Source organism: Arctopsyche grandis, chromosome 9, assembly GCF_051622035.1.
Source record: "Arctopsyche grandis isolate Sample6627 chromosome 9, ASM5162203v2, whole genome shotgun sequence".
Taxonomy (NCBI): Eukaryota; Metazoa; Arthropoda; class Insecta; order Trichoptera; family Hydropsychidae; genus Arctopsyche; species Arctopsyche grandis.
In genome coordinates this window covers 12,594,488-12,616,556 of record NC_135363.1, presented here as the reverse complement: position 1 = coordinate 12,616,556, position 22,069 = coordinate 12,594,488, and the positions used below count along the sequence as shown (strand labels likewise).

The following is a 22,069-nucleotide window of genomic DNA, read 5'->3' as shown; positions in this document are numbered from 1 at the left end:
AGTTAAAATAATAGTAAGGCTAGATATCTACATATACATACATATGTACTGAAATTGTCTCAATTAAGCAGCTTTCCAATTTTCTCGAACCAAATTTAGGCTATATTTTCGATTTATTCTTCATTGATTGTTCCGGTTAATCAATAGATGGCGTATATATTTACATATGTAAGTAGATTCACGAGTTGGAACTACTGGGTTCCTAGCTATGAGAAAGGCTAACTCCTGGAAAATTTTGTGTTTCCTCGTATGTATGCATGTTTGTATGTATAATATATGTATATGCATGTAGTTCCAACTTTGACATTTAGGAGTTTCAATTTTCATACATATTGTATATGTATACCAGCTACATACATACATAGATATCCTTCACCAAATTTCCAATGCGAACAATAGTACGATTTGCAAATTGTTGATGTATTTCGAATTTGTAAATTAGCGTATAAAACTTTATAGAAAGATGTTCTCAAGTTTAATGCGTATATTCAAAATTTTCATTTTATTTACGTTATCTTTATCTATATATGTGGAGTTGAAGAAGTGAAACGATTCCAAGATGCACACGACAGATTAATTGATAATTTTTTTCCTGAAAATCTGTATTATGAATGTATAAATATCACCACTTACATACACTACAACCCATTGACTGCGTCCAATGTCCAATAGATAAAACTCGTCCGAAAATCGTCATCCGCTCGTACCGCTTTGTTCGATCTCTTCCTCCCCCCGCTTGGCACAATGGACGAATGAGCGATTTATAACCGATCGAAAAAAATGTCGCTATAAATATAAAATACGCACACTTACGTACAAACGAGCATGCGTGTACACGAGTTGAAAAAAAAACGGGTCGAGTTTTTAGGGGTTACTTTGAGGTTGCAACAAAGCGTGCTCGAAGTGTGCCAGCCGGTCATTGTGCGGGTCCGCCCCTGGAAAGCTGCGCGAATCAACGCGAAAAAACACGAATATTGTTATAATATTTATATACGCTTCCAAGGTGCAGTTGTTGGCAACCTTTTTTATAAAAAATTTACCCAGGGCCGCGCGTAGGAGTTCGGCCACCTGTGTGCGAACTTAAATCGGCCGCTCTTTAATTTTATCAGCATTTGTATGAACCATATTAATAAAAAAAAAACAAAAATGAAGTGCATGCGTGTAGTGCAAATATCTTACCTTGTGATAAAAATTATGTGAGAAATAAAGTGTTGAAAATTTTAATATCAAAAAAAATGAACCAGAAAAATAAAGAAAACCAAAATGTTAAGTTCTGAACAGGACCAGACGATAAGAGAGACTGAACGTTTTCAAGTTCATTCATGAATATAGTGTTTTTACCCTCAATCCTACACTTTGGACATTGTTCTTTCGACGACCAACCAATACTCAACATCCTTGAATATTGGTTGGTCATCGATATATCTAGTAGTTGCAAAGGTAATAGAATATAAAATATCTAGCTCTATGCGGACCGAAGCTATACTTGCTATCCCGTCATTTCCCCGAATCGGGTTAATGACGAGATAGTCATTCATTTTGGAAAACTTAGAACTTTTTTTTATCGAACTAGTTAAGTAATTGTTTACGGTGATCGGATAAATGCACTCAAGAGAGCCGCACTCTCGACACATCCTGACTTTCAAAGATACTCAAGAAGAACTAACGCAACAGAATTCCACAAAAAAGCGTCAAGGGGTATTTGTCCCTATTCGAGGATGCTAACCCTTTTTGTGGAATACTATTACGTAAGTTCTTCTGAGCGCCTTTGGAAATTAGGATTTCTCGATACTGGGCCACAATTCAGTGCAATTCAGTGTATTCTTTCGGGAGCCATTGTTTACAAGTAAAGATGTGGGATCAAATCTCGACTGGAATTGAAATGTTTATTAGTACTTTTATCGCTACTGACAAGATCTGGATGCTGGACTATCTTTGAGTTTGCTAATTTATATAACTTAATTTGGTTCCAATAAAATCAGCATCCCCTCCCTCTCCCATGAATTTGGCTAGAATTTGTTGATTGTTGCAAGCATACACATGCTTGCGGTTTAAAGTCAATAACTGTCTATCTCCATTATATAATGTATTTGGACATGTATGTACAAAGTTGGTTTAGGGTGATCTGTCATGGCACTATTGAATATATGAAAAAAATGCTAATTAAAAATATCCAAATTTTATTTTAGATAAATAAAATTTATATTTATACCATGGTGCCATTTCAGGTTCCCCCAAAGTGACATAAATAGTTCGAATCTTGTACATTGTACATAAATTTATAGATTATAAATTTGAAATTACATATATTCAAATAATAGTGACAAATAGTAAGTAGATTGGTTGCCAGTTTGGTAAGGAACCGTTTCAACGATGAAATCAGATAAATTGGTAAACTCTGATAGGAAGCGATCGACTTGGAGTCGCGAATATCCAAGTCTGACCAGCAGCACTGCAGAAATACTCCGAATGAATTCTTTTTAAACGAGGTCAAACCAGAGCTCGAACCCGGGACCTCTCGGTGGCTGCATTAACGCGAAACACCAAGCTGCATATACCGCTGGCTAGATTTTTGATGAAATGTTCGAGGCTATCTTGTTTACTACATGCATATGTATATAATATAAAGAAAGATGTTTTTTTTATGTTGTACATTAAGCTATGAAGTTAAAATTGTTGGTTTTAGTTGCAGTTATATATGATAGAATAGTTTGTGGATTTCAATGCTCGGTCAAAGGTTGGCGACGTCTCAGTCTCGTCGATAAATAGCGTTTTGCCTTTTTTCCTCGCTCTCGACCGATTGTCGGAGCTCATTGTGCCCGTGGATTTTCGGGGGATAGATTACTACTCTTGGGCACTTTGTCCGAATTTTTTTCAATGGCCATCGAAGGTCAGTTTTTAGCCGAATTATAAAACGAAATTCCCCCGTTTTCTATATAAACGGCATTGACGCGACCAAAAAGGGAAAAAAATAGAATGAATCGTACGCCTGCGCGCCACAATGCCTATTTACTCGCGTCCAGATAGTGTTTCCGCACCTTTTGTTTACTGGCGTACCCTGGCAACACTGTGCCTTTCAAAAAAAATGTCGCAATAAGATAAATGAAAATAAAAAGAACAATAGTATCATCGATAAATTATTGCATTATTCAGGACGCCATTTTGTTTGCTTACGCGGTTAATCACGGGAAGGAACTGAAGGATTGTTAATATTTATTATAATATAATACGTATGTACATACTATATACAGTACTCAAAATCATCATGTGAATGTTTTTACACGATTTTTTATTGCATACTTTTTGTTGGTTTTTCAGGTTGGAACAAGACATAAAATGAAAAAAAGGACACAAATAAAAGGCCTTCCAAAAAGGAAGCTTCCCCTTCACCGCATCACCGGACCTCCTCTGGTATAGCATTACATTGTAAACGTCTTAAAAAATTTTTTTTCGCGTTGAACAGCCATAATTTTATTCGTTTTTGGCCGTAATTTTATTTATACTTTTTTCTTTTGTTCGGGGGTCTCCTTTTAAGAATTTGATACGATGATTTTCGCGCACGCGCAAGTCGCTCAAACTGTGCCAATTTTATTATTTGATTTGTTCAGAAATTAAATGGAGTCCTTCCACTGTTATTTCCAATGGATTTTAATTTACCGAATATCTATACACATGTCTAGCCGAAATCACAAGAAATTCATTAATGAATATCTGCCAATAAATGCCATACTCAATAGTTCACTTAGATTGATATATTTCAGTTGAATGCATTATTTTATATGTAGACGTAGGTACACGATTCAGCTTATCAGTATCATTATAAAAATATTTAATCACCATATTAAATCATAATAATTTATAGAGTATAAATGAACGTATTATAATATCACGATTGGCCATACTTTCTACGGCATGTAATATTTTTATTGAAGATTTTAGTATCAGTGTAAAAGTCATTGTATTATTTTATTTTGCAATTTCAAATACTTACAGAGAGGTCACAACTCATCAGATTTTAATTATATACATACATAGGTATAAAATTCCATTGCATAGATACGATATTTTGAGAGTCACTGGTATACATATAAGCAGGATGCGGTCGTACAACACAATATTTAAGGTCTGTAGGTCACAGTTTTTATATCGCCAATTTCATCGCGTGCCCAACAAAAGGTACGCCATTTTATTTTTTTGGATTCTTTGTGAATGAATTTTTTTCTGTCTATAAACATTTTTGTGCTACCTATGTTTAAGCACACGTCGCCGATTTTGAAATACCTCATGTTTACCAAATTATTAGTTAGGCAATATTTATAAATATGGTTATCGAATTATGACTATGGATTTTTTTCATCTGAAAAAATTACACGCTAGCGCGCGTGTGTGTAACATCTGTATTGCAAAATTCGATAGGAAAAAATCTGGAACACCTGTCCCTTTGCTAGGATCGGATCCATATTTATTTCAACGTGCGGTCTATTCCGTTTTTGCCGTATAATAAATACGAAGTAATTTTTACTTTTGTCATTAGCGTAAGTGAAGATACGGGTAGCCACGGTTCGGTAACGGTTTACTCGCTATTTTTTTTTTATATGGATTTTTTTTTTAATTCCGATTACAATCCTAGATTTTTGTAATGGGAAGTGTCAATAGTTTTGGGGTGCATCTGCGCACAACGACACACGATAATTTATGTCCAGTTGTGTCCAGCTTGGACAATGGGGTATGCGGCGGCCATCGAAACGAGCGCAATAACGGGGAGGAAATGCATAAAGGAAATAAAATAAATTTAACAAAATCGATCGTCACGCTTTGTGATCGCGACAAGGGTTGTTGAATTTCGGAAATAGAAAAACAATCTAAGAATTTATTTCACTGAAGATTGGCAAAAAGTCGGATTTAGAGCGTGTTTATTTACATACGCGTAAGTGTCATATAAAATTGTTTTAAAATTGAATTTTAATCCTTTTGTGTTTTTTTTAATAATATTCCTTGAGAAAACCTTATTTTAAAATGTATTAAAAATTGTTTTGAAGAATCTGTACATTTTACATACATATGTATATAAATATATCGCTTATTTGACAGCCCTATTATATTTTCTAGAGCGCAAACACATTGAGCTCAGAGATTAATAGTAATTTGGAAAGGTCTCACCTATTGCTATTGTGGTTTGTGTGTTATTTTTCTGAAGCAAGGGCAGATTTTAACCCCTGGGTTAATGAAAAATCCCCGGATCCGATGCTCGCATACGCACAAATCATAAACGCGATCAATATTCCGCCATAGCAACATGTCTACAATATAAATATAAATAAAATATGTATGCGTAACTTTGTAAAGCGCTGTTTTGTATAGTACCAGTAAAAAGGTATAATTTTAGACAGGCACCCCTTCTGAAGTTTTTTCCGCGGAAATGAACCTGTTATCTCCGCATTCCAAAACAAGTGTTCGCTTTTTGCGTCAATTCGAGGGGCGTTTACTGTCCTTAAAAAACGCCCCTGCGCGACCCTTGGTAGGTCACACCTTATTTTTGTCGATGAAAAAAATTACGCGCTCTCACGACCCTTAAAAAGCGCGACCCTCTTTGAAAAAAGCGAGGGGAGTTTTTTTTTCAAAAGGTATGTACCTACATATGTATATTTACTTGTGTGTGTAATCTGATTTTTTATGTTGTTATTAAATTAAGTATAAATCTGTAATGGTTAAGTTTTACAGAGTGGCTAGAAAATTGGATAGCGTCTTCATATATTTGACGCGTTTCAGGGAGAAAATTATTTTTATCCCACACTTTGAAGACTACTTTAGTCAAAATGGTCTCAATTTAAAAATACCACTTCGGCCATTTTGTAGCACGAAAAAACACCTAATAGATCCGTGTTTGTCTTCCCCCTCTTATGACTATTTTAAGGGCACGTTTCCCCTCGTTTTACACTCGTTTACCTTTGGGCGAGGGTTAACAACCTAAAAAGCTACTTAAAAACTCAACTTTCATCCCCATAATCGGGATTCGCGTGTCAGTCGCGTGCCGACCCTTAAAAAATCCCCGCGAGGTAAATCAAATTATAAAGGGGATGTTTTTTCTTGCTCCCCTTCAAAGACCATTCGAAAGCGCTAATATGTAAAACGATCTGCGGTTAGCTGTAATTATTTCATTGCAATTATATTATTATAATATCTATAATATCTATATTTTTCTAGAACAAATTTATAATTGACAAACCAACAATGAATTTATCGTTAAAGCTCAAACCCAACCGAACGCCATTATTTTACAATGCCACCTAAAATAAATAGACATCTTGTTGAAAGAGGCAATTGTTTATGGAATTGTATGTTCCTTTCAATTTTTTCTGACATAAATCTCTATGTATGTAAGTAAGGAATTTTTTCTATGGTTTACAAACCCCTTTTCGATATGCAAAAAGGGCCGGCGTCTTTGTAAAACAGAATTTCTACCAATTTACACAATTTTACAATGCATTAGTCAAACGGTAAATTATCGAGAAGGCCAAAATATTTTTTCAGTTTCTTCTGAAACGTTATTGTTTGCAGTGAGTTGAAAAAACCGGTACCTTAAATCTAAAGGGTTGAAAAAATATGGTAATATTTTTTGCAGTAAGTAAAATGTTCTTTGTTAGACGTTACAAAAGGGTAGTAGTAAACTCTTGTAGGCCCCAACGAGATTTTATTTACAACACTAATACTTTTTAATGGCAACCCACAATAGAAACGGACGTTCGAAAATCTCTCTATTGTGATCCAAAGCTTTCACATTTTAAATGGGAAAATATATTTATAAAAATAGTTTAAATCAAATAATATTTTCAAACATACACACACACCGCTAATTGCAAATTTTGATAACTCGGAAAAATCATGAAAATTATCTTTAACAATCATTTTCTGATTTATATAATATTTACATATTTTATATTGTATGAAAATATGAAAAAAAAAATGTTTCAAAATATAAATAGGTATTTGTACTTAAATTGGTGTTCGTTATACAACGTTTGATTTATCTTTATACAAATAACGGAAAGGGTTAACATTATAACCGTCAGTAATTTAAGATAAGTTTCAAAAGGTACGTACCCTATGTATACATATACAAAGAAATTGTTTTAAAGCAAAAAATCAGTAAAATCCTTTCAAGTTTCATAGGATAAATACTGCAAGAATATACAAGTCTTTTTTGCGATGAAATATTGCTTTTCTAAAGGGTTATTTTTGAAACCTTTTTTCAATCGTAGGTACCGTAGAATAGAACCGTAAGTAATTTATTTTCTCCTGTGAATATTCTTTTCAAATACCAACGGAATATTTTTATCATTTATTTTTTGTAATTCCATGAAAATTTTCGTTGAATCTTGTAAGAATTAATTATAAAAATATATATAGGTACATATTAAATGTATTAATGCTTTTGTTAAAAATTAAATAAATATAGTGTGCTTATTTAGTGTTGGTGTATATTTAATATATCGTATCTATGTATGTATTGACACGTTGACAACCACAGGTAGATATATGTTCGCATGGAAAATATGCGTTTTTTGTCGTATGTGCACTTGCGGAATTATCGCGTACAAAGAATAAAACCAAACGCGCATACCTGGTTCACGGTGAATGGATCTGCGGCTCCTGTACCCAGAATTTTCGTTCGAAACTATTCCATATTAGGATACGAATATTCTCTAAAAATCTAAAAAGTATCCGAACCGAAAATACATACAAATATAGCTATTTTTTTGTTATTTTCGCCGCCATTGCAACGCATTGTGGTGAAAACCGTTTCGCCTGCTTGACATGCAGTGGTTACTCGCGAAAGACATATATATTTATATGTATGTACTTCTTTGAGATATTTTTCTATTTTATTTGAACTATTTCATCATAATTTAATTCATGCTATAACTATTGTTTACACGTATTAGTTCTATAAAATATTCTATAATGTGTTTAGTTTATCTTTCATTTTAAGTTTCTAGTTACATACATATGTATATATGTATGTATATAGTACACACATTGTTCTGCCTAGTAAAATTTCAATAAATTTACTCGCTACATCATATTTACATAATATTTTTCACACAATTGCTTCGTTTTATGTCACTTATCGTTATACCAAGCTACATACATATGTATCTACCAAGATCTACATATGTATGTACATATCTACTTGAGTGCATCATTCAGCCGTCCGTACCAGTATCGTTGGCAAAACACGTTGATTAAACTATTTCAAGTATGTACACGTTCAAAAGCACTTCATTTCAATGTCATTTGCCATATTTGGTGATAATTTCTCCTAGATATTCGAAACTATTCACTTCTACACACTATTTGATAATTGTCATAGAATTATGAACTTAAATAAAATAAAACCTATTTATACTTAATGAAAATGTAACTTGTGATACAAAGAAAAAATCATTATATACGATGCACTGTATTATGTACATTAAATTTTATAATTTTTGTTCGTGGTTGAACTAAAAATCACGCACCGTCCCTATCAGCATTAGATGTTTATAAAAAATAGAAGAAAGGTGATGGGTAGGGTTTTGTTGGGAAGAAAGTGAAGTCCTTTTTAAATAACAAAAGGTTTGAGCAGGTCTACCTCAAGGACTCGCACAGGTAATCGAACTGTTTCCCTGTAACCTTTTTAAAATCCTTATTTTCGCAACCAATACACAATCAGTAGTGCTGTAAATTTTTAGATGATTTTCAATTTTATTTTTTAAATATCGATAATTTAATTTATCTACTATTTAATCTACTATTTCGTTGTTGCTTAAAAAACTTTAAAATCCAAATTTAAGACATTTTTAAAGCTGGAAAATACAAGAGAGAACGAAACACAGTGTTTTTATTGTGTCACAGGTCTTTTATTAATTTATGAATATTAATTTTCGGCAACCGGCTCTTTTTGTCTGCGATTTTGGTGACCAGTTTTATCCGATTTGCATACCTATCTATAGCCAATATTTTTAATATGATCTATCTAATTAAATGTTTTCTGACATTTTTTGCAAATTTATAACACTTAAGCATAATTTTACGATTCGATCAATAGTTCTGGTTTCCATAATTTTTTCTAATATTTAAAATTTCTACATACATATACATCGTAAATTTCATTACAAGCGTGTATAGGTGTGTGTTGGTCGATTTTTCATTGAAATGTCCACGTTTTCTCCCTTTAATGGAAGAAATAACACCCGGATATTAACAATGCAGGGATCTCGGACAGTTTTTGTTGCATTTTTATTAGATGGGATCTTAGGGGATGTATTTTGGCGAGTGCGGAGTGATCTTTCGAGGATTATGTCAACGGGGGCCATTTTTTTTCAGCCATCGTCATACAAAACATATGCCTTGGGGTAGCTAGCCGACGTCCGTTAAACCGAAACAAAGTTCAAAAAAAAAAAAAACCTATAGATACGAATAATATAAATATTTTTCTGAATCGACACGCGTTTTATTTTCAAATTTTAGAAAAAATAATAGCGCTCTCTTATATTGAAATGTCTACTTATTGAAAAATTGCTAAAATATACCTCGAATTTACCATTTATAGTGAAACATTTACTAAGAAAATAACAATTTTAGGATGAGGGTAAAAATCATGAATCTGTCATTAGATAAGTAAAAAGTATTTTAAGTTTATCTTTATTTAAGATAAAGCAGATTAACATTTTGTAGTATCCATCATTTAAAATAATATTTCCCGTTTGGTGAAAATTTGATGAGATATTTCATATTTATCGAAATGAAAGTTGATACATATGTATTTTATATACATATGTGCATACACACATATGTATGGACATGTATGCGAATAAAAAAATCAAGATATGAATTCTATTGATTTTTTTTTCGTATACAAACGTAAGATGTCACTTTTTTCGTTTGCTAAAAACTTCTCTTTTATCTTTCAAGCGAAAGTTTCCACCAAATAAAATCGTCTTTTGAGACGGGCTATCTGAAATCTTCACAGTGTTTAGTTCGCGTCGTCGAAAAATTCATTTCGCATAAAATCGCATCGGATAATCTGTCGGATTTTTAGCCCAGATAACGCATCCACATGCTTTCGTCGATACTTGTGCATATAAAAACATACACGTTTAAATAAGTGTCTACGAATCGGTATGCGTTTATGCACGTGCACATTTCGAGGGCCAGGTGCATTCTGAAGGGACACTTCAACGGGTGACCGGTGACCGCACGAGACGATGTCGTTTTGAAACGTCAATATGTCCCTGGCCAGGTGGATTTTTTAGGGGTTTTGTCTAAGCGAATATTTCGCAAAAGTACCCGAATCACCCAATAATAAGGTGTTTTTTTCAGCGGTCAATATATCATTCGTAAAAAATTGACGTTGGCGCCACTCCCGTCGGGAGCAAATTTTCGCTCCTTCTCTATAAAGTAGGTATAATATATAATGGGATTTAAAATGCGGGAGTAATTTGCGATTTTTCACACCTTTTTTAGTTATACTTTGTATAAGCGTTAGCCGAAAATGCTGTTTTTTTTTTAAAGTGATTAATCGCTCTATCTTTGTTCGTATAACGACGGTTTTTATACGCAACGAAATCGAAAGTTTTCCTTCGTTTATACACTGATTAAAATTCTATAATAAATAATCATTGTAAAAATATCTAATACTGAATTCTATATGAACATTATTGTTGACTAAATTTGAAATTAGTTCGTATTCTATATTTATTATAAAATACGACGACTTTGCAATGTCTATTAGGGTCGATTTAACTGCTCAATGTTGCACACAATTTATTTATCCTTGCTTATAAATTGTCAGTTGTATTTATGATTACTCAAGTTGTAAATATGGAAAGTTTTGCTTTTAGATGATAAGTTATAGGAGTTGAATTGTTATCTACATATGTATGTATTTTAAACTTTATATCCAAGGTTTATTTATAATTTAAATAAAATAATGTAATCATTTAGATAAAATCATTTAATATATTTTTAATATATATTTAATATATTTTTTTTAATATAGGAGTAGAAATTTCTTTAACATATTAGATGTTTTTCGAAAGGTTTCCTTTTTAGACGTTTGAAATTAAAATGGGCGTCAACCACCGGCACGTTCCCTTTCAAGTCAAACAAAAAAAAGCAATCACATTTTTTCACACGCCATATGTTGTTTATCCATGGTTTGAGTTAAAAATTGCGCACGTCTTCCGACTGTAAAAATTTACCGGCGGTCTTTTCTCAGACTATTCTTATAATATATTTTAGTTCACATGTCTGGATAGCTATGTAAAATTTGCAAAAAATGGTTTATTGAAAATTTCAATTTAATTATATAATAATCCGCCATTTTGTGCGTATAGGTACAAATGTATGTATGTAGATACAATGCCTGAAGCTATTTTGAATAAATGCAAAGGGGGAAATATGTTACTTTTTTTTCGTCACAGAGACTCAATCTAAAAACGTTTCCCCTATTTGGTCTATTTTTAAAAGTAGGAAGCGCGTGCTTCGGGAAATCAATACAAAAAATCGAACTGAACTCGTGGGCGAATTTGATCTTTGTGCTACAGTGCTATATGACATATTGTTCTTTGTGGGGAAAACGCGGCTTTTTTCCGCTTCATATGAAGTAAACACCGGTGAGTTCCAGAGCTTATCAACTTCGTTCTGTTTTACACGAAATTAAAAATACATATAAATAATTCCTTCCTTACATATTTGCATTTGGAAAATTAGTATCCATTATTACGTGATATTTATCAAAATAAAATGATAATTACAAACATTTTTTTGTACAAATTCAGTATACCTAGCCATGAAAATTATTATATTTTCAACGAAGGATACTTTTTTTAGAATTATACCAATGAAATAAATTTTTGGTTGTGTTTATCTTCTAGATCTCTTCGACTTGCTCCAGACAGACATGTAATACTTTTTAGAAATAAGTATTTACTTATTAATAATGAAATGATTTGTCTTAAAAGAACTTAAGTTCAAATTACATTGAGCAGTTAAATTACACGTTAGTAAACAAAAATTCACATTATTTACTTACTTACTGGAGAAGGGACTAATCTATCTTTACTAAGTTTGACCCACAGCAATATTAGATTTTGAACTTGACTGCAAAAGCCAAAAATCTGTAAAATTGTCGTATTTTTTTAAGCACTCATATCTCATCATAAACGAGAAAAAAACGTTTCATATATCATAAACGAGATAAAACAAGCAAAAATCATTGTCATATTACAATTCTGTGAGTCAAACTTAGTAAAGATTGATTAGTCACCTCTCCGGTATTTTTTTTGTTGCTCAGTGTTATTATTCGAACCAAAATGTATTTTTTTTTAAATGATGAAAATAATATTATGGTTGATCAAATGTATTCCATTTCCTGAATATTATCATTAGAGAAATGCTCAAATTCGATTTTTAAAATGCAATTTATCATTTCTGACGAGAAGTTTAGTACACACTCCTTGTGAATAAATAGCACGTGTGTGTGAGGTCATATGTCAAGCAGATTTATCCCAGTTTTTTTTCTTCCATCTCCTGGATACCTTTAAAACAGGAAGTTGCGAAGAAGTAGGAGGTGCCCCAGAGCAAACCCTCCTGTTTCGTTTTACAGTTCCCCACCTCTCAGTTTTGACACGCGGTGGGGGATGGAATCTTTTTATATATGTATAATATATTATTATATTACTTTTTTCCCTCTTTTCATCCCCCCATTTTTAAAGTGGCATGTGCTAGGAACGTGTTCCTTATTATATGCATGACACACATGCCCCTGGCGATGCGGAAGATCGTAATGCACATCCGATAAAAACGTGTTTATTACACTGTAAAATTACATCAATCATCGTAAAATTGTTTTTTTCGTATTAAATAAAGCAAATACTAATGGGTTAATTAAGCTGTTGTTGATGTGTAAATTCATTGTTTTGTATTGGAGATAAGTGAAAAACTTGTTTTTAAAGAATATTTTGCTTTTATTAGTTCATAAATAATACAATATATCTCTGTTAATATGCACACATACATATTAAACACAGCATCTTCTATAAATTTATCTCTATATATATAAAATAGTGAAAATATTTAATATTTAACTTAACCTAAACTAAATCGCATCTGACAATAGCCTATTGAGATTGTTTTATTTTCGTTTCAGTATATAAGACATACATATGTATAGATATATTAAATACTCGAAACGCTCTCTCAAAGGGTTATTGTGAGATGTTTTTACATGTAGCTTTAAAACTAGAATAAAAATAGACCATTCAGAGTGGAGAACGGAACAATATAAAGCATGTATTCACAATGGCAGAATTATATTTAAAATCGACATCGTATTTGTAATCCACGCTTAATATTAAATATCTATTTTGTACAGTTTCAAGCTTATAATATCCACACTAAGAATGCGATCTATCATAAAAATAAAAAAATAAGACATCTCTACAAATATATATGTACGTATATTTTATATGTAATCTAATAAAACACAAGGAGGTGAACATCATTGCCAAAGTATTATATCAGTCTTGAACGATTATTCTCTTTTTTTTAATCTTATCCACATAAACATAATTGGCCCCTCACATAGACGAAATTAAATCACATAAATTTTATTTACAACATTTAGATAGGCAAGTGAAAAAAGTAAAATTCTAAACAAAAAAGAATATCAAGAGTTAAAATTGTAAAATCTTTAGAATACATACATATATTAAAATTACAAACACGTGAGAGTGAAAATTTAAATCTTAAAATGTAAAAAAAGTCATGAATATAAAAGCGCAACCTTATAAAATATTATTTTTATACAAGTATGAAAATCGCAGACGCGAACACAATTACTTAAAAATATTTCGAGACATACGATTCGATACATATCGATATAAAAAATAAAGCATGAATTACACGATTGGACGTATCGTTCGTGTACGCGGTGCACAAAGGGTTGAATAAATAATACATAGGGATTTACTTAAGTTTCGAAATACGAAATGATGCATTCAGATTTCATTTGCAAAAAAAAATATACGTATATATATATATATATATATATATATATATATATATATATATATATATATATATATATATGTATATTTACAAGTACAATTTAAATATTTACTTTAGTTAAGACTTAGATTTATCGACGTATGGAGCAATATTTTTTCGTATCGTTAAAGTTACTAAATCCTACATAAAAATTATAAATTTTGCAAATGAAACAATGCAAATACCCTAAAGCGAAGAACGCGTAAATATTTCTTTAGTCGCGAAATTCGTTATTTATGTACAAATACATATGTATATCTATATATGATTGCGATAAATAAAATGTCAGTTATTTATTTAATCTTCGACCCTTTTATTAGGTGACTGATCTAATCCGTTATGTGTATTAACAATATTTACATTTACAGTTGCCGAAGTTCATTTTTCGTTCTGGAATTTCTACAAGAAAGCGGCTAATATCTATTATTGTTTTTTTACGCACCCGTTTCATACCGAACTATCGAATATATAATATTTTAAATCCATAAAGAAATCTGATCTAAATAATTTATATAAGTATTTTTTTTAAATCTATGACGCGATTTAATAAATAATAAAATTCTACACTTTTCAACATTGTACTTAACTTAAAATAAAAGCTTTTAAAAAATCGGTAACACAAATATACAGCCAAAGAAATTTGTAAAGCACGCGATTCGAAATGTCAATGCGAATTTTAGCCATGCCATAATTTATAATTGTAATGTAATTGAAGTAAAATGTTTTCTCTATTTTTGGCGATTCATTCTCAATTGGAATAAATAAATAAATAAATATCAATAAGATATAAACACGTGGGTAATATAAAAATCTGGTTTATATTGTAATATATTAATAAAATAAATTATGTCATCGATTAAAATTCACACCGACATTATTCGAATTGGTATTACAAAAAATAAAATAAAATTAATCGATTAGTTCGAAACATTTCAATTAAAAAATGCGACAATCGATTACTTTTAAACCCATTACACTAGTACGTATTCTAATTAAATTTAAAATGACTTTGAAATTAAATGCATCAAAATCGTAAATTTAACATGCAAGCATTTTATGACTAGTAAAAAAATAGTTTCTTCCTATAATATATTATTTTTTTTTTTTGGATTTTTTCATTTTATCATAACGTCTATACATTCACTATTGTCGATTTTTTTTATAAAGTGCGAGTTTGATTGCCTCAAGAGTGTTGAGATCTGGCGATGTGCACGAAAAAGGACACCTTATCGGATGTGCGATGACCGCACATGTTACAAGTGAAGGGATCCTTGAATCCATGGTAACCCATGTGCATCGTGTACATGATTATATCTTTGAATACGATATCGCAATACATACAATCGTAACTTTCTTTAGTCGGCGGGGTAGAATGGCACGGCTCCGCGGGTTCAGGACTGGTTGCCAATTTTTCCTTGTCTTCTTTGTCGTCAGAGTCGTAGAATTTTGGCACGTCTACGCTGACTTCAATCTCTTCAACTTGGTTGTCTTTCAGATTCTGCATCACCATTTGAGACGTTCCTTCATCTTCGTCTTCTACGGGCTGTGCGGATCGCTTGAACGCTTTGCCTTTGCGTCTGCTCTTCATCGTGGGCGTGAACAGTGCAGGCGATGCTTCTTGCTTGCTGGTCAAATCCAGAGCATCTGCCGACTGATCCATTGGTGTTTCACTTGTTTGGTTATTGGCGTTTGAATAAGGTGATGTGGGTGAAAATTGAGACTGGTTATATTCAGCAAGGAATCTCGGTTGGAGTAGCATGTGAGGTGAAATCGGTTGTATAGCACCGACATGATTATCTTCGTCCTTTTTTGGGCTTTGATTCTGAATTACTTTGGATAGCAGTGATGGGTCGTTATTGTTGTTGTTGTTGTTGTTGTGAGGGAATAACATGGAATGTTGAAGGAGTGGTGCATATGGGAATGTCACGTTGAAAGGATTTTGGAATATTGAATGAGAAGGAACTGATGCATTGGTTTGGATACTAGATGCAGATTCTTCTTGTTGTTGTTGATGTTTCGACTGTCTCTGTTTCGGTCCACGCCTCGTTCCATAGACATCAATGATCGGAAGGGGGTTAGGAGTGCCATCCTGGTTCAAAACCATCGCCGGTTGATGGTGGTACTTCCTCAGATGCAGCTTCAAAGAATGGCAATACTTAGTAGCGTAATTGCAATCGGCGCATCTATACTGGTAGACGTTCGAATGGGATTTCAGATGAGAGTTGAGCATTGATTTGTTCACGCAAGAGTACGGGCATTGAGAGCACTGGAACGGCTTAGAACCAAAGTGGTTCCTCATGTGGTACTCCAAGTGGTGTTTGTACTCGGTAACGAATGGACACTTGGGGCAGTTGAGCATACGTTCTGGTTTGATGTGGTTTTTGGTATGTTCCCAAAAGTCTAGTTTAGTGACGGCGATGAATTCGCATTGCTTACATTTGAAAGTTTTCACTTTGCCGTGTGAATTTACAGTTGGGATTCTGACTCCTGGGTCGTCTTCGTTCTCGGCTGCCGAGTCCATGGGGCTGAGGGCTCCCTCAGAGGTTGTGGTCCACGGTGGAGACGGTGAAGGTGATTTCGGCGGGGTCACTGCGGCCGATGACGGTTGTGAGGTCGAATTTCTTATGTTTTCCGGTGAAATTTCGTAATTCGGAGGCGTTAGAGGTCTAAAAGTTGTTGGTTGGTTTCGGGATGGGGTTGGGCTCACGCTGCATGGGGATTGAGGATTCGAGTCCCGACTTGATGATGATGGCGACGCGCTGTGAAATCCTTCTGAATGGTTTGATACGAAAGGGTTTGCCATTGTAGCGTCCATCGGTTCTTGTTTCTGTTGGAAAAATAAAAAAATAATAAGCGTTAGTAAAAATGACGTACATGTATGTATGTATGTAAAGCTTTCACTATTCATTTTACGAATGAAGATATATACCTACACGTACATTAGATGATTGAAATTGAAATGCAGGTTTAAACAAAAATATTATATATACATATTTAGGTAGTATTTAGTGTGATATTTATTTATTGAGCGTAATATTTATATATAATATTACTTACTGATAATGAATTAATTTTAATATATTAAAATAATGTAAAAAAAGTGCGATATAAAAATAATATTCAACTGTTGTATCAATGATGGATTGGTAGTTTAATTAAATAATATTATTCCATGACATAAACATATTCCATGCACGTGTTTGTTCACATTTTGTTTCTAGAATAGACGATTAAATCTGTGTAGTTAGCTTTAATATTTAAAGTATACTTACAATAGTTCTATGATGGTGGAGAGGTGTCCAGGGTAAAGTAGGCGCACGAAGAGTGGAAGAGTCCCAGCTTAGTACACTATAAAGAATAAAAAAAATGTTAGTTAATGAAAATTCATTATATATGTATATGCATTGTAAATATATATATGGAAACAGAATTAAAAGCTTATAATAATGTATGAATAGAAGCAGCCACTGAACGAACCGATTGCTATGCGTCCACCCGGTACGATCCATCGATTGCGAATAAGTAATATGCGATGAGTGCGAACGTTAAAGTCGTATCTATAGGTATAATTGTGATGAAATCTAGTCGAACCAACTTTGGTGTTGCTATCATTAATTTAAGTGCGGCAGCTTCTCAGAAATTTACTAAATTAATTAAGTGTGTCGTTAATGCGGGCGAAAAAAATAATTACACACCTAGTGACAAAACAAGCTTCAGCGCACAAAAGTCACGTAGGCTCAAAAAATCTCATTAAATAATCATTAGTTGTAAATCACATCGACATTCGTAATTTTTCCATTTCATTTTCCCTTTTTTAAGAACCACTGGCTCATTTTCGACGAGCCGGCTTTCGAAAATGTATTTTGAATAATTTTCGGTATATTATTCGAGTATCGATCTGACGATGTGTTGTTGTGGAAATTTTCGCCCCTGGAAAAAAGTATCCAACAATCTGCCCTTTTTCATATCACATATAAAAGGGTGGAACCCTTTCGCTTATTGTGTTATGTCGAATAACCAATATTCCCCGTAGAATTACATTTCGCACTATGAAAATACTTCAGAGCGTAAAAAAAACAACAATATCGATAAGTAAGCTTCTCGCGAATAAAATCTAGAATAGTTAGAAATAAATATTAAATCTTAAATAGACGCAGGGTACTGTTTATATCCGCCTACACACGTGTAAAAGTACAATCGGGTAAGTACTGGGTGTTACGGAAAGTATAGGGGAGAGAGCGTCGAAATGGGAGAAAAATGTAAAGATGGACAGGGGCAGATCGCATTTCAAGATATTGTATTATATGTACATTATATAAATATAGTTAGAACAGAGTATTTATTTTATCTTTGAGTTGAAATTATGATAGTTGATGGACTTACGAATTTGGTATTGTAATATAACATTAAAATTTACATCAAGGTTCAATACTAAAGGTAACAGTACATAGTACATAGTTTGCAGATAGAAATAATAATCATATTTTATGAATGTTCGTTTGCTACCTAGTACGCCCCTGAATCTCAATAAAAAGATCTCTCCGGATAACCATAAAAATAGATGACCGCTTTTATCCGATATCCATTCGTACATATATCCCCTTTCCCTCCTTTGGTTCTATCTCATTGGATCTATTCCTCTTTCCCTCGCACGTAAACCCATTCAACACCCACCCATTTCGCTTTCATTCCCTCTTATTTTTATCCTAAATCTGTCCAAAACTACACAAAATACTAACTGAAGCCATCTATGAAAACTTATAACGCGTATAAAATAAATAAAGTGCAGGTGCTTTGGTGACGTTACGCCGCTTTTTACCATATATGGTCATTGCTTATATGTATGTATGTATGTATGTAAATATGTACACACGAGTGTGTACAAAAAGGCATGGGAAATAGTGTGTACATGTATTTCACTCTAATCACATTATTATAAATTAGAAGTTATTCTTTGAACCTACTTAATGATCTTGCATTAATAGTGTGAAATAACATCCCTAATGAATTCTGTATAAATACGAATATAAAACAGGTTTTATCGCTTTGATCTAATATCGAATTCGACTATTTATAGTATCGTATTTAATAATTAATTTGTAATTATTCGCAGTCGATATTATTTTAATACTTTTCGAAGAATTCTCGTTAATTAAAAATTATACTTGTTTGTGAAATTTTATCATTTCAAAACGCATTTGATCGCATGCCGCCGAAATTTTTTTTAAGGTTTTGGGTTTGAAACAGCTTTAATCGAAATATTTCGGGCTAAAAAATGGCCGCAGATCAGCCAAGGGGTGGTGAAAGGGGGGTTTTTGGGGAGAAAAAAAAGATGGATGAAAAAACTGATAATATGGCGCAAGCGTAATGTATAATCAGAGAGGGTGAGATGGGGGGTTAAACGTGTCGATATCGTGATAGGGGAATGCGTATTGTATACAAAGAAAAAAACATACATACATATATGTATATGTACATAGGTAGGTATATTAATTATATATGTAGTTATTAGCAGCTAATTACCAAAAGAATTTATGATTAAATTATTAAAACAAAAAAATGTAAAATTTTAAACAAAACATTTTCAAAAAAATATATTTCCTGGTTTTAGATAATACAAAATATCATTTCCTGGTTTTAGACAGTACTAAAAAAGAAATACAACCTAACTGTTTTGCTTTTTTTTGTTATAATGAAAGGGTTAAGGGAAAAAAGGTTTAGAAAGTGTACATAAAAAAAGTAGGATCCTTTTGTATGATTGAAGGTATTTTATCTTCAAGGCCTTTACGCATCTAAATGCAAGATAAAAATATTATTTTCATTTTATAACATAATGCGTATCCGAGCTAAATTACATGGAAAAAAATGCAACTTGCTATCTATATATGTATGTATGTATGTACCTACTTACAACAATAATAATTACTTTTTAATTGTTGCGCCTACGAGATACAGCGTATATGTATCTTCAGTGTCGGAGCATAGTATGCATTAGTTAATAAGTTGATGTACATATATTTTAAAATAGATATATTCTTACCTCGACATTTTGCGGCAGATTACTGAAGAACTCGCCGACGAAATCGCGTAATCGTATCAAAAGCTGTCGCGTATATTGTTCATTAAATCACCATAGCAAACTATGTATATACCACTCGCAATATCCAAATTGAGCACAACTAATTGCAATCTTGATCGCTTAAGTACTTGTGACAGATCAGTTTATTGTCGCATACGAAATGCGCGCGTAAACACGTAGCGAGCAAACGGGGCGAGATGCTCGTCTGCTCACCACCAACGACGACAATCGACTGAGGAAAAAATCCATATCAATTTTACTCGTACAATATTTTCTCGTTTTTCGCTTTCAGTTTCCCCGCCCCCTGGCTGGCTAGCGCGAGAGAGGGACGCGCGTACGCGACAGCATCGCCGTCTCGCTCTGCTCCCCCACCAGTTGACTGTAGGGTCGGTTTCGCGGTTATGGATTAGCGCACTTATCGCGGAGCGTTTTCTACGGAAAATCAGGCGATTTTCGTTTGCGCGTGTGGCAATTTCTAGCCTTTCGGTGAAAGTGCCTCAGATAGGTGACAGAATCGACTCGTATCAAATTAAAATAAAACAAACGAAATCCACACAATTTAAATTTAAAAAATTAAACAACTATAAATTCACTATGAATGAAGGAATAATTCATCAGGTGTTTCTACATACATACAACGCAAATAAATTTAATACGAATTGAAATAAAAAATACTCACATGCGAACTGAAACTCAATCACTGGGCTCTTCAAATGTCTGCGCGCACATCAGAAAAAAATCTTTAAAGTGGACTTTTACATTTTTAAATATCAAAGCTGTCGAAACCGTCAACGGTTTCAGTGTGATTGTTTTTATTGTCACAAAAATTATCACATGCGAACTAATCGATCGTCAGGGTAGTTAAAAAGTAATACGATTTATGCTATAACTGAATAATATTCGACCATTTTCAATTTTGAAAAAAAAAATCGCGTCTTGGCGTGTGTGCTGTTTTGTTCGGGTTGATTAACTCTGGTGCGTTGGTAAAATTAATATTCGTGAATGCTCATTGCGTTAATACTTATAGCTGTTTAATAGTTAATTCTGACATAACTGCAAATTGATTTTAATTATTATAATAACGCTTAACAAAATGTGTTATTTATTTTGACTGCAAATAAAATAATGTAGATAAAGTAATAAAATTAATGCATTCTTATGTCAACAATTTTAATAATGCTTTATTTAACGTGTTATTTTAATTTGAATTTTTAAATTTGTCTGTGTTGTATTTTGTATAAAAATAATCATAACTGATACAGGCTTGCAAACATTCGAGATAACGACAATAAACATTTATTAAATTTGTACTTTCATACAATTTATAAATAGCTTTATTTATTTTAAGTAGTTGCTTTAATGTTCGCTCATTCGATTTTAAATTTTTACATTTTAAAAAAAACGAGTTTGAATTTTTGCATGATCACAAAACTTCATCTATTATTACTACGTACATAGATAAAGTAAACATTGTAAGACAGAACAGAACAGAATGAATATTTAACCAAATATTTTTTGATATTTTAAAATTCTCTTTTAATAAACAGTATAAATTTGCGGTATAAAAATTACCTTGATATATTAAACACCGGTATATAGTACGTAATTATCAAAATTTCTACATACCGCCATATCAGGGTCATTTTAATGCGTTTTTCCACGAACTTGTCGTTAAAAACAACAATGTATAGTTTTGTCATCCGCAATAAATGCACATTTATCAATCATTTGTTAAATATTGGTTCTTACATGAGATAATGTACCTACTTTTCTAATGTAATTGGGATTCAAGAACATGTTTTTGCATTTCATAGTTCACAAATAACAATGTAAACAATTTTGTATGTTTGTTTTAAATTCATATTGAAAAATGCAAAATGAGATATTGATGTTGACCAT

At 32.6% G+C, this 22,069-nt stretch overlaps 1 protein-coding gene across 1 annotated transcript; it reads right to left on the bottom strand.

The window, feature by feature from the left end:
- Positions 1–15,251: 15,251 nt before the first annotated feature.
- Positions 15,252–20,367, bottom strand: hb (zinc finger protein hunchback). Its single transcript, XM_077437682.1, has 3 exons — positions 20,132–20,367; positions 17,364–17,439; positions 15,252–16,918 (listed from the first exon to the last, which is right to left on the bottom strand). Exons 1-3 carry the CDS (start codon positions 20,137–20,139, stop codon positions 15,275–15,277), a joined length of 1,728 nt encoding a protein of 575 aa, XP_077293808.1. The 5' UTR covers positions 20,140–20,367; the 3' UTR covers positions 15,252–15,274.
- Positions 20,368–22,069: the final 1,702 nt, after the last annotated feature.

What these genes read in the sequence shown, in the direction of transcription:
- hb (XM_077437682.1), bottom strand. An exon ending in TCCACCATCATAGAACTATT is followed by an intron (nt 16,919 to 17,363) that starts GTAAGTATACTT and finishes TTTTTCCAACAG; the next exon opens with AAACAAGAACCGATGGACGC.